Source organism: Mytilus californianus, unplaced genomic scaffold (assembly GCF_021869535.1).
Source record: "Mytilus californianus isolate M0D057914Y unplaced genomic scaffold, xbMytCali1.0.p SCAF_2, whole genome shotgun sequence".
Taxonomy (NCBI): Eukaryota; Metazoa; Mollusca; class Bivalvia; order Mytilida; family Mytilidae; genus Mytilus; species Mytilus californianus.
Genome location: NW_026262668.1, coordinates 88,422,413 through 88,435,625, shown reverse-complemented (window position 1 = coordinate 88,435,625; position 13,213 = coordinate 88,422,413). Strand labels below are relative to the sequence as shown.

At 31.7% G+C, this 13,213-nt stretch overlaps 1 protein-coding gene across 1 annotated transcript; it reads left to right on the top strand.

The window, feature by feature from the left end:
• Positions 1-11,406: 11,406 nt before the first annotated feature.
• On the top strand, positions 11,407-12,865 carry LOC127728396 (uncharacterized). Its single transcript, XM_052235754.1, has one exon. The coding sequence runs from the start codon at positions 11,435-11,437 to the stop codon at positions 12,713-12,715; it is 1,281 nt and encodes a 426-aa protein (XP_052091714.1). The 5' UTR covers positions 11,407-11,434; the 3' UTR covers positions 12,716-12,865.
• The last annotated feature ends 348 nt before the right edge of the window (positions 12,866-13,213 follow it).

Genomic DNA, 13,213 nt, shown 5'->3' with positions numbered 1-13,213 from the left:
AATTTAGTAAAATAAATGTGTCGCTTTCTTTTACGGTTACGGAGGAGATCTCACCACAAAGAAAACAGTGTTTGGGGAGATAACTCTTACAATAAAAAGTCTTCGACTAAACAGGGTCAGTCTCAAAAAGCGCAATAACTGTTCGATATCATATGCAAAAAATCTAAGCGACATCTTGCGAAACCCAAAAACAAGTTTTGAAATTTGGCGGAAGAAGAAAAAAAATAATCAGAACAAATACAATAGGTCTTTCCACAAAATAGTGGAAAGACCTAATAAACCAATAAATCTGTGACAACTCTGCTTCATTTGGTACCAGGTTGATCATTAAAATAACCCAACCAGAAATTACCCCACAAGTTGTTTTGTTTTGAAAAACGCAGTTTTATAGGACATGTAATAACAAAAAAATGTAAGTAACGAATAATTATTTGTGGCCATGCACTGAACTAAGGTATTGAAAACTAAAAGTATAATTGATCTTTGGGTTATTTAATTGTCATGCTTGAGAGATATAATCTATAAGATGAGACTGTAATTGAAGATAGCATTTATATGTTAGCGAGCAAAGAATTTCACTCTCAAACTGAAGCGCCTTGGTCTTGCCGTGAGGTGAGGGCTTTTACTCTGTGTTGCAATATAAGCGTTCTTCTTAAGCTTTGCTTTGCTTTTGTTTTGTTTATTTTTTTCCTTGTTTGTTTGTTTTTTTGTTGTTTTTTTGTAGATTATTTGGGAATGTTAAATATATCGAGACAGCCACCAAAAGACATCTAACGACTGGATTACCAAATTTAATTTCGGTTTGTCATTACAAGTTTTGACAAATAATATTCTAATTGAAACTAACCCTATTTCGACTAAATAATTGTCTCTTGGTTTAGTGTTGTTTTACAATTAACTTTGACATGTTTGCTTGCGTCATAGCCGCCGGGTGAGTACTCTTATATTCCTTACGTTAAATATATCGTTCAAGTTAAGATTGGCTGCAGTTCAGCTAAGCTTAAACTTACTGAAATATAAACACGTGCCGTCAATTTTTTTTAAACGATACTGAATATTGGGACAACGTATTATTGTGTTCCGATATGTGTGTCGAGGAGTTTGGTTGGATGCATAGAGTTGAATACAAATCCGTATGACAAAATCGATATTGAAAATTTAAAATTAAAAGAAAGAATGAAAAAAAATCGACATATTGGTATCTATGGTATTTAAAAGTCCTAGCTTGATTGTGTTGCTGGGTTGCCGTATCCTGTAATTAACACATATTTGTACTACATCAGTTGTTTTCGAAATAGAACCTAGAAGACAATTTAATTGCCAACACTGCAATAATTCGTTGACTTTGACGCTACCAGGAGAAAAAGGAGTGAAGCCAGCTCGCTACATTCTATATGTACCTGTCATAAGTCGTTAGTCTGTAATTCAGCGGTGGTCTTTGATTGCTGTCTATCACATTTGTTTGGTCATAAATCAAGCCGTTGGTTTTTACGTTTGAAATGTTTCATACATGTTCTTTTATAGCGGACTAAACTGGTTTGGGGGTATAATTTTCTCGTTGCTGAAGGACGTTCGGTGACCTATAGCTGCTGATATCCGCTTCATTTGGACTCTGTTGGATACTTGTCTCATTGACAATCATACCTCATCTCCTATTTTATATACGTTGAAGAATATTAAAAAAAAACTGTATTGAGTATTAGTATTTATTTTACAGTCACTGGTTTCGACAAGAGTAGGTCTTTTTTTGTCGCTGTAAAAAGGTTTATAGATAATTATGAAAATAAGGAGATGCGGTATGGTTGTTAATGAGACAGCTATCCACAAGAGACCAGAGCTTTTAAAAAACAGGTGATCATATACATAATTAAATGATAAATGGATTATAAACGTCTTGTGACAAATATTGCATAACGAAAAAGAGAGGATATGGTGTAACAATTAATGACAGAAAATCACAACGCGCACATGAAAACACATAAAATCACGCTTTAAGTGCTGTTCTCTGTCTAAAGGTCACATTGAGGCATTAACTAGAGCAAAATATCAACTCACTGCAATTTCAAGACGGCTTCTAGCACCGGTTTGATTAGATTTCTTTTCTAGATGTCGACCACGCTAAGTATCTGAAGAAGTGCGAAGATAATATCAATAAGTAAAAAATTTTATATGGCAAAGAAAACTTACAAATACTATCCTAAATTGATCGATATTCTCATTGCAATACAGAAATGATACAAACATTAAGACAACCAGTTTTAGAGAGATAACGGGTTGATGCGATATGAATGTAAACCCTGCCTGTACTATACTGAGTATAAGAGTATGGCTCACAGTTACAGTCCACATAAATACATGTAGGACCACTCGGATAAATATTTAAGACCCAGAGACAATCAGAAACAATCAGTCTTTTCTCCTGTTCCTTAATACATCGTGCTTGGAAAAAGGATCAAATAAAATGTTCAAGTCTTATGCTTCTCCAGCCCGGGGAGAGATACGACCGTCTGCTCTTGGGGTAAGCATAATACCATAAGGGTTTATTTTATTAATGCCAAAGTTTATACAAGAATAACCAGAGAAAATAATGTTTCAATAAAATGATTATGGAGGGAAAATTTTGAAAATGTCAGTGTGACAGCAACCTTGCTATATGTATTTCAGGATTTTAAGAAGTTAACGACATTTTTGATTGCCATATATACGAAAATGCCGCAGTACAAACTGAAAGAAATGATCTGATGAAAATATGAAATTATTCAACCTTATCTGTTTCATAGAGACTACAAAATGTAGTTGATTGCCAAATAATTTAACAAAGTTCCATTCGAAATTATTTAAAATGCTTGAACAAATAAACCATCACAAATGTTGTATTCAACAAGTCTATTGAAATCATAATATGTAAAAATTCATTGACGTAAACCTTCGACGTGTTATAAAGACTTTCTTTATATTCGCTATAAGGATTGAATTACCTTATTTTGGGTATAGACTTTAATAGTATTGCACGTATTGAGTGATATACAGAAATATAAACCACACACATGTATTAAATATTACTGATGTAAAACGATCAACTTGTAGTTCAATGACTATCGTCAATTAAAATTATGGATGCCAGGGAATGCAGGGAAAAGTTCAATAATATTCAGGTATGTGTCACTTACAAACAAAAACCCCTCTTTTAACAGTTTATGTCATTCTTCAAACTTTTTCTTGATACAATTCTATCGACACCCCTCTTGGTTGACTGCCCTGTGTTGGAAACAGCTTTTTTGCCCCCAAAATGTATGTTGTTTTTCGTGTGTGTGGTTTTTTTTTTTTTAATTGCTGTCGTATATGAAACATTCGTATTTATTCATGGAGGCTGGACAAGGAGAGTATCAGCCCGTAGTTACTTTGGAATTGCATAAAAAGTCGAGCATTATTTGTGAAACAAATACCCACACAAAAATTTATCAAAAATAGCAATAACAGGCGCGTTAAAAATTCATTTAAAAAAATTATTTAAGTTAAAGTAGCACATTTCCTTTAACCACGAATGAGAATGGAATTGGAATCAATAGTGTTGATATACTTTAGTAAATAGATATCAGAAATCGCATGTTCATTAAAATTAAAAATCGGAGTTGAAATTGTTTTAAAGAAGAAATTGAAAATTACTCCATTCTGTTAATGAAGAAAATAATAAAGAAATTGAACTAAAAAATGCATAGACAAACCAGAAAATTTTCTAAAACATAAAAGATCAATCTCAATGTTATACTACATTATTTTGCTCGCCAGTGATGAAAATAAAAAATAGGATAGCTAATTTTTTCTCAAAACCAGCTTCACATCCAAAGCTGCAAATGTCGATTTTAAAAAGTTTATGTCTTTTTGATATACAATGTTCAATTTGAATGACAATCAGAATTTCATGCTAGAATAACTAATATAATTTGGTTGGCTTTATATTGGAAATATTTATCGATCGTTGTAATTTTAAAAATAATCAATAATCTTTTTTAATTATTTTTAGTGTCATTGTACATTTTTAGACGAATATTTCATTTATCTTTTGTGTATTGTAAAGAAAGATCATAGTTGGCATTAACAAGAAGCTCTAGAAACAGATTCTAGCAGTGTAATAGGTATAATTGCTATTTGTGCGACTGTCGAAACTTATCAGTTTGTCATGCCCGGTATCTTCTATTCAAAACTTTTGAATTTAAATCATCTTTAATGTAAAGATGAAATATAAGTTAAGAGTAAGGATTTTATATCAATGAATATGCTTTAGAATATCCGATAAAAGAAAATATTATAAAACTTTAATTTATTAAAAATAAACTATAGTAAGTACCGAGTAGAAAGAAACGGTGAAAAGTTTAACTGTTTGAACAAGAAAATAAATGCACAAGACTTTTAAGTGATAATATTATATTTACCTCATATCAGGCATATTTTTTAATGAATTTATATACAGGTGTATATTTAGTTTGAATTGTTTGAAACAATTTTAGATTATTACGAGGAATTCTATGGGTATTCAACAATCAGTAGAAAAACATTTTAACCTCTTGCATTCATTGGTCAAATTTCTTAATATAAAGTAAACTAAAAATTGACATTCTGTTTGTATGTATTGACCTACCAATGATATACTCGTACGATTTGTGGGGCAGGATCTCAAAAAGTAAATAAAAATACCTTTGATCCATGTAGTCTTGTTACAACAATTAAGAATAATCTTAATTTTTTTTAGAACTAAAGGTGAACAAAATGGATATTGAACTGAAGCCTTTAATCCAATGTGGATTATGCAAAACTACTTTAAAAGATCCAAGAAATCTTCCGTGTCTTCACACTTTTTGTCGCTCATGTATTGATGATGATATTAAGAAGCGAAATAAATCGGAAACAAGTCGAACGTACTATTGTCCAATATGTTCCAGGGTGAATAAGTTCCCAAATGACGTAACAATGAAACATTGGGGTGAACATTTACCTAAAAATAAACTGGCATCAAATGTAATTGATGGCTACCATCTTAAGACGGGAAAAGTCAACTGTAAACCGTGTAACCGGAAGCAGAAGTCAACACCCGCAACTCAGTGGTGTATTAAATGTAATGAACCACTTTGCGATACGTGCGTTGAATCACATAGTTCTTTCAAAACAACCATGGGTCATGAAATAACCAATCTATCAAAATTGAAAAATCTACCGTTAAAACAACTAATTATTCCTCCTCCATGCGACGAACACCAAGAAGACTTAGATCATTATTGTTATGATCACAAGGAATTCGTTTGCAATTCTTGTAAAGCTTCCACTCACCGTTCTTGCAAGTCAGTTTTCCCGGCATCAGTTCATGCAGAACGAATCCGTAATGACAGTAAAACGTTATCACACTCGCTGGGACAAAACGAAAGAAACGCGAAAATACTCTTAGAAAATCGTGAAAGCGAAAAAGAATTGCTTGACAGTGGGGAAGCCACACGTCAGTTCTGCGCCTCCTTCCATATGACGTAACGGACAAGAATTCAAGGGCGACAATCGCGATTTTTACATAGACGGCGACAGTATCGCACCATCTCGGTAATTTGTTTACATCGTGTACGTTTGATTTTTCCAGAAATTTATTATTAAAGACAATTAAACTTGCATCATTTCGTCATCAATTAGTTATATAGGTAAGTTTAACAGGTGACCATGCTATTTTTTCTTCTTAGGTGATTTTATTTTACAAGAAACAAACATCTGAAAATGGCAAGTGACGTTGTTGTTTTGGAAGATAAAAATATGGCGGGTGTTTTCCCCTTCTGAAAATAACTGACACATTTGCATCCTAATGGCTATTTAAATATAAAATGACCAAAAATAGTATCTATGATGATGGGAGTCCCTAAATATTTGCATAACTACCCATCACTCCGTGTCAAATTGCAACTGAGGCTGCGAAAGGGAAGCACATAAATCGACGCCATTTTTCAACAGATCCACATGAAAAGCAGGTTTCTGTGCTCACAAAATCCTAGTAATATTCTTTTAATGGTTAGTAGAAAGATATGAACAATATCCATAACATAATTTTATTGATCAGATCGGTTTATGCCAAATTATGGCTATATATTTGTCCCTTTTTCGATGCTGAAATTTCCACAGACCACATGTAAATAAACGCCCCTTTCCCAGCGTGAGACTTCAATTTTAAATAAAACTTTAATTTTGGCCTGCCAATGTTAGCATTTATATTTTAGTTTAATTATTACGGTTGTGTAAAGCATTTGTGATCATTTGTTTGATTCTCTCGAATAGTAAAAAGGTTAGTAATGCATGGTTCAATGGGTGTACGACAAAAAAAAATAACAACAGAATAGAGAACTATGGCTAAAAGTATAAAGAATAGAGAAAAATTGACTAAAAATATAAGGAATAGAGAATAATGTTGTGCTAATTTATTGAGAAAAGAGATGATGGGCAAAAAGTATAAAGAATAGAGACAAATGACCTTAAAGATTTAATAATATAGAAATGGAGGACACCCCATCCAGACCCTTGTGTATGTGAACAACAGTACCAATTTTTTTTGTTAACTAATGCATATATGATCATGAAAAATATTTTGAACAGATTTCAGGTATATAAAATATTAATTAGTAGGAAAGTATCAGTTCTGCCCCTCCTTCCATGCTAAAAAACACACACAAATTATATGTGATTGATTGTTGATTTTTAAGGCCACAGTATTGGCTAGGTGTTGTGGCCAGGTTTTATTGGTGGTGGATGCCTGATTGCTCATATACTTTATAGTACAGCCCGAAGAATGCCCTCAGAATTGAGGGAATTTCAAATTTCACAACTGATTGGCTTCACAGTTTGCAGTCCTTGTAATTTATATATCACTCTTCCCAATAAACTGACCACAGATGTTACACATAGGTTTTCTGATAAGAAAGTCAACATTTTGACATTTTCTGTCTTTACTTGAAATATAAATATAAATATTCTTCATAAGATTTTGACAATCTAGTCAGTGTTTTTTTTTTATTAATCATGTTCAGATACAGTTAAAGGAATGTAATATGAAGTTATGATTTTTTTTATTAATTTTCCATTTTTTTAAAATTTAGAATAGATCCATATTCTGTTGTCATTTTGAAGATTAATTTTCATTAGAAATGAATATTCTTAGTAATTTTCACATTTACTTTGATAAAATGTCATTTAATGATAAAAGGAAATTTCCTAAATATTTAAAAGAAATTCTTAATAGAATATTCATTAGGCAAAGACAATTTGGAAAAAGAACCCTCCTTTTTATACGCCCGTTTATGAGAGGTATTATGGTATACTGTTGTCCATCCGTCCGTCTGTCTGTCCGTCATAGATAACCACAGACCTTTGGTTACAGCAATCCTAATCAATTTTCATTGGAGTTCAGATAACCTGCACAAGGAGAGTTTGAACTCACAACCTGAATGCAGACTTACTTGTGCATTTACTTTATATTTTTGCTCTCATACTGATATTTTGTTTGTAATTATGACGTTTACTTACATTTAATATCATTTATGAGGAATTAAAGATATGAATGATTGAATGAAAAGTTACCTTTGAAATAACAGATATGATAATTTAATGTTGCATATGAAGTTAAACTTAATTTAAATATATATTAATATCTATTAAAAAGATTGATATGTTATTATAGTGATGAGTTTAACTTCAACATGTTAAGATACTGAAGTAAATAAATAAATAAATAAATAGAAAAATTTCTTTCAACATATGTTGCTGTATATGATTATGACCTTTTCTTATCAGACATATCATATAAAGTCATTAAAATAAATTATTTATTTACACCAAAAGTCTAAATTTTTCTGTTTATTTTTATTGAAGCTTATATACATACTTTTGATTATTTAAGATTAAAATAAGAATAATTTCAATTTCAAAAAAATAATAACAAATATCTAAAAACAAACTAAGTATATACATTATGGGATTTTCTCATGTTTGAAGGCTTTAGTGTAGCATAAAATTGCTTAATTATATCCACTCCATTTAAGTTTTTGGGGATAGTTGTCTCATTGGCAATTATTTCACATCTGATTAGTTTTACATTAGTGAAATTAGAAACATTCAATTTAAATTAAAACTTGGACCAGTCCACATAAGAATCAGTAGACAATTAAAATATAAATTATAATTTCATATGACAACTCTAGAGAAGTTGGAAATTATTTTCATTTAATATCATATGCATAAATTATATATTTACAGATATCAATAGAAATAAGGAATAAAGAAGAGCAGGAAACATTTCCATTTTGAGGATTTATGGAACAGAGGACTATTTGACTTGTTTTTACTTTAACTTGGACTTTTTAACAATAATGTTTCTTAAATTTTAAACTTTATTGGTATGCGTTTGGTTTTTTTTTACTTTCAAAGTATTATTAAAGTTGTATTAAATTTTGTTTATTTGATTGAAGTTTATTAACTTATAATTATTTAAGATATTATTTACATATTATGTTTCATTTTAACATTATTTTTATGCATTTGTATTTATTTATCTTTTAATAAACTTTTTTTTTCTTAACATTTTTATATTTTTAAACATACAAAGTGAAACACCATAATCATTTTATATTGATAACATGGGGTAGATGTACATGAGACAATGCTGCTCCTGCAGTACAATAAAACATTCATAGATGCAAAGCAAGCATATTAGCCATATACATGTATGTACTGTAGTATTTGAGACATAAAAAAATATCAAAGATGTAAAAGGTCTACTTTAATGATTTATTAGGTGTGAAGGACTTAAACGGAGTGGTTTTAGGAGTGGTTTTAGAATCGTTCACTTGTCCCAGAGGTATCCTTGATGTCTCTCTAATGGCCTCTCATGACATGACTTTTCACTGTTATATGCTTCCAGGGAGATTTTGAAGTGTGGTGACCCCTGCACCTAAATAAATCATTTTCAGCAGATATATATATCTCTGTTTTCAGATTATTTGATGAAAAGTTTAAATTAATATACAAATTAGAAAAATGAAAACTGAGCAACTTGAACCCACAAAATACAGATGATCTCGGGTGCTCTGGAAGAGTAAGCAGATCCTGCTCCATGTGTAGTATTAAAAATGAGATGCCTAGGTACCCTTTTCCTATATGTAATCACATGATTTTGCAAATTATTGTGTGCTTTTATTATTGCAAATTTGAAGAATGGAATAAAATGTGTGAAAAAGTATTGCTTTTGCAGAAAAATCAGCACACAGATATAGGAATGGTATGAATCTGATTTAAGTATAGATCCTGTGTCCAAGCTTTGTTTTCTTGTAATAAACTTGGACACAGGATTTGCATTTTAATCAGATTAAAAGGTATCAGAATGCAATTTATTATTTAGATACTCACCCACTCACATTATTGCAGTAATAAAAACTTTGCTATCCTTTCTGAATTTAAAGTACCTATAATTTCCATCATGATAGACCTCGAAAAAGATTAGTGTGAAATAAAAGTTGGTCGAACATTAATATCAACGCAACAAAACAGGATCACCAAAATCAGAGCGAGACATTCATATGTCATTTCAAAGTAGACCTCAGAAGCAATATAGCTTTTTTTAATGCTCTTAATGGTCATATAGCCCTCACTTGTATTAAGATTTGTATGTACTAGGCATTGAGCATACCTGTTGAAGGTTAATCCAGGAAAGCGAGCCCTTGGATGCATTCAATTTAAAATATTTTTTTTTCATTTTCAATGAAGGAATAGTGTAATTAATGAATGCTATAATTGAAAAATACCATTGTTAATGTTAATTTCTTCAGCAGCAGCATATCTGGGTTGAACTATTTTTTTCAACTTGAGTTTTTCCTTGGGAAAAGTTGTTTTTAAAAGAAACACATATTGACATGATTGACAATTGATAGAGGATGATAATTATAGGTAACACTGTTTTAGCCTTCAACAATTTGCAAACCAATCTGTCAAGTATAAAGGACCTAATAAAACAGCATGTGATAAAAATTCTAAATCCAGAACTAATGATAAAATAAATACAGCTACTATATATAATTTTATATGGAAGAAAAACAAATTTGATGAATGGCCACAAAACTTTTTCAAAACAATTCTTTAAGAACATGCACACTTTGGAAACACAATGAAAAATATTTGTTACCAGGGCCCAGACACACTTAAACATGAATGGTTAGTGTACAACATTGGTTCCTTTATGAGGACAGGCAAAAAACAAATGTTTGTGTGTTAACTTCCCACTTGCCTAGTAGTTTTATTTATACAATAAGAAGAAAGACTAAAAATCAAGGGAAAATTATTGACTCATCAGATTTTCATGTCACAGTGGCAGGCAGGCAATATTTGTTGATTGATACTTTTAATATTTTTAAAATTGACAAGTTGACACATTTCAGGTAAATATTTACAGAAACAAAGAATGACTGTAATCATTAGACTAAAAAAAATGGCTTAAAACAGACATTAGCTGAGTGTTTACACTTTGCATTTGTGCAAGCTTTTCATTCAGACAATATTTTTTTGCCCAACTGAAATTTCTTGAAAGTGGGAAAAGGGGGGGGGGGGCTTCTTGACAACTGAAGTCTTTTATTTGGCAAATTCGTTCATAGAATAAACCAGTTTCAATGTACTACATAAATCTGCTATACACTGCAGCATAATTAAATAAATGCAGAAAATTATTGAAACAAGGAGTCTGAGCAACATGAAAAAAATCAACAAATGACGGAGTAAAGCCTTCAACCTATCAACATTTTTTTGTAAAACATATTAAAAATCCAGGAAACATCATCACACTTCATTGTCTGAATCAATTCCGTGATTAAAAACTGGTAAAATTGACATCATTTGAACATTTTACAATGAAATAACGCCAAAAATGTTGAATTTTGACCTCCGGTTGAGGTATTTATTATGTAAACAAGACTCGAAGTGACGGGGAATTCTTTACATAGTCATGTGCCCATATGTTTCTGGGTCACATTTATTTATATCTCAACCAATGAAAAGCTTTAGGATGCAATTGTGTCAGTTATTTTCAGACGGGGGTATTACCCGCGGTTTTTTGGAAATCAACGGAGGTAGTCTTTTGATTTATCATATTTCAATAACGAAGCACTTATTTTAATATATTTTTGGCAGTCGTGTGACAAAATCTATTCTGATGGAGATTATACCGCAAATACTGTTGGATGATAAGTCGTTTGTATAAATTTATTGTCTGAATCATATACTACGTTTTTGTTTACACGCTGATGACAGCGCCACCACGAAATTTTTAGCTTATGTCCCCTTTCCCGCGTGACCACCGGAAGGAACTCTTCAATGTCACTGGCTTTCCCACTGTGAAGTTACAAAATCAAAATTAACAGAACAGATAATGTCTGTTAGGCGTAAAATTAATGATATTCTAACAAAATATGAAAACCAATGTTTGAAAGAACTGGATGATATATGTTCAAAGGAGAAGCAAGTCCTGGATACTGATGTACAGGGCGCCAAGGGAATTTATAACACTTCACACAACATGCACAGTGTTTTGAAAGCAGCTTCTAAACATGCAAATGATGTCCATTTCATACAATGGCAAAACAAGATTGAGATAGAAGCACAAATGTTAAACGACATGATTTTTGATATTCATGAGCCGCTGACCAGTTCACGGGTGACTTTCACTGTTAATAATGACCTTGAAAAAATCACAAAGACTCTCCGTAACTTAGGAGACTTTAGCATTAAAAACGAAAACGTAAATCTAATATCAGGATTAGGAAAAGAACAGGAATTGATGCCAGAAAACAAGAATGAATACCAAGATAATGTGTCGATGTTGTCTTATCAACTGCCATTACAACAATTTTCCGTGAAAACCAAAACTGATGAACATGCAAGCTTTATTACTGGAATGGTAATGCTACCGAATAATATTCTGGTGTGTGCAGACAAAAATAACTCAAAACTGAAAGTATTTGATGCAGAATTCCAAATGCAAAATGAACATGAACTAGAGTTTTTTCCCTTTGATGTTACTATTGTAGGTAGAAAAAAAGTAGCTGCTACAATACCATCACAATCCGTAATTTCAATATTCAGCATAGGTTCGTCAATACAGTTACAGAAAACAATTATCACTAAAGATAGCTGTTATGGTATAGCCTATTCAAATAAACGATTCGCATACACATGTCCGCTTGCAAAGGACACATGTGTAAAAATGATTACTGACAGTGGTGAAGCAATAATGACAATATGTCCGGAGGTAAATTTCCAATCACTGTTTTTAAGACCGTGGTACGTAAAGTTTGATAATAATGGATCACATTTGTATGTGTCGGACTGTCACCGTGCGCAGATTTACTGTTGCGTCGGTACTACACTTCGTCGGTTTGTCTATTCTCACGATCGGTTGAACGCACCAAGAGGTTTGGTTATGAGAAATAATGACGATCTTTTTGTAGTTGGATGGGGATCTGACAATATTCATTTCATAGATCACAACGGACATTTTATAAGGGAGGTTGTAAATCGATGGAATGGTTCGTTCAGTCCTCAAACTGTATGTTTGACTTCAAATGAAGATAGTTTGATAGTGTCTTTAGACCCAACTAGCTGTAACAGTAATACACTTTTGGTCTTCGAACTGCCAGAGGAAGGTTTTTAAAAACTAGCATTAAAAACTATATATATATAAATTTCACTAAGATGAACTAAGTGTACAGTATCACATATCACATTAGTTCATTTGAATATTCATTTAAATCATGAAGAAAAAAATGAAAATGTCCACTGAAATAAAGAAAATCTGTTCATAAAGCGCATCGTCATTTTAATTAATGTATTAGAACAAATTGGGTTTGCACAGTAAAGTTGAAAATCTGTCCGAAACACTCTCTCTCTCTCTCTCTCTCTCTCTCTCTCTCTCTCTCTCTCTCTCTCTCACACAATTTTCAAACTAACTCTTCAAACAGTTTTTATAAGAACAATTATCGAGAAAAGACACGAGCACTAACGCGTACCAGTGGTTAAGGCATAAAAAGCATAAACGAACAATAGATGGCCGACAGTTTTATTTGATAAAACTAACTTAAGAAATTCATTTAAAAGTGCATTTGAACTTCTGCCGAATTTGAATATGTACAACTTACAAGGTTTTGTCCTT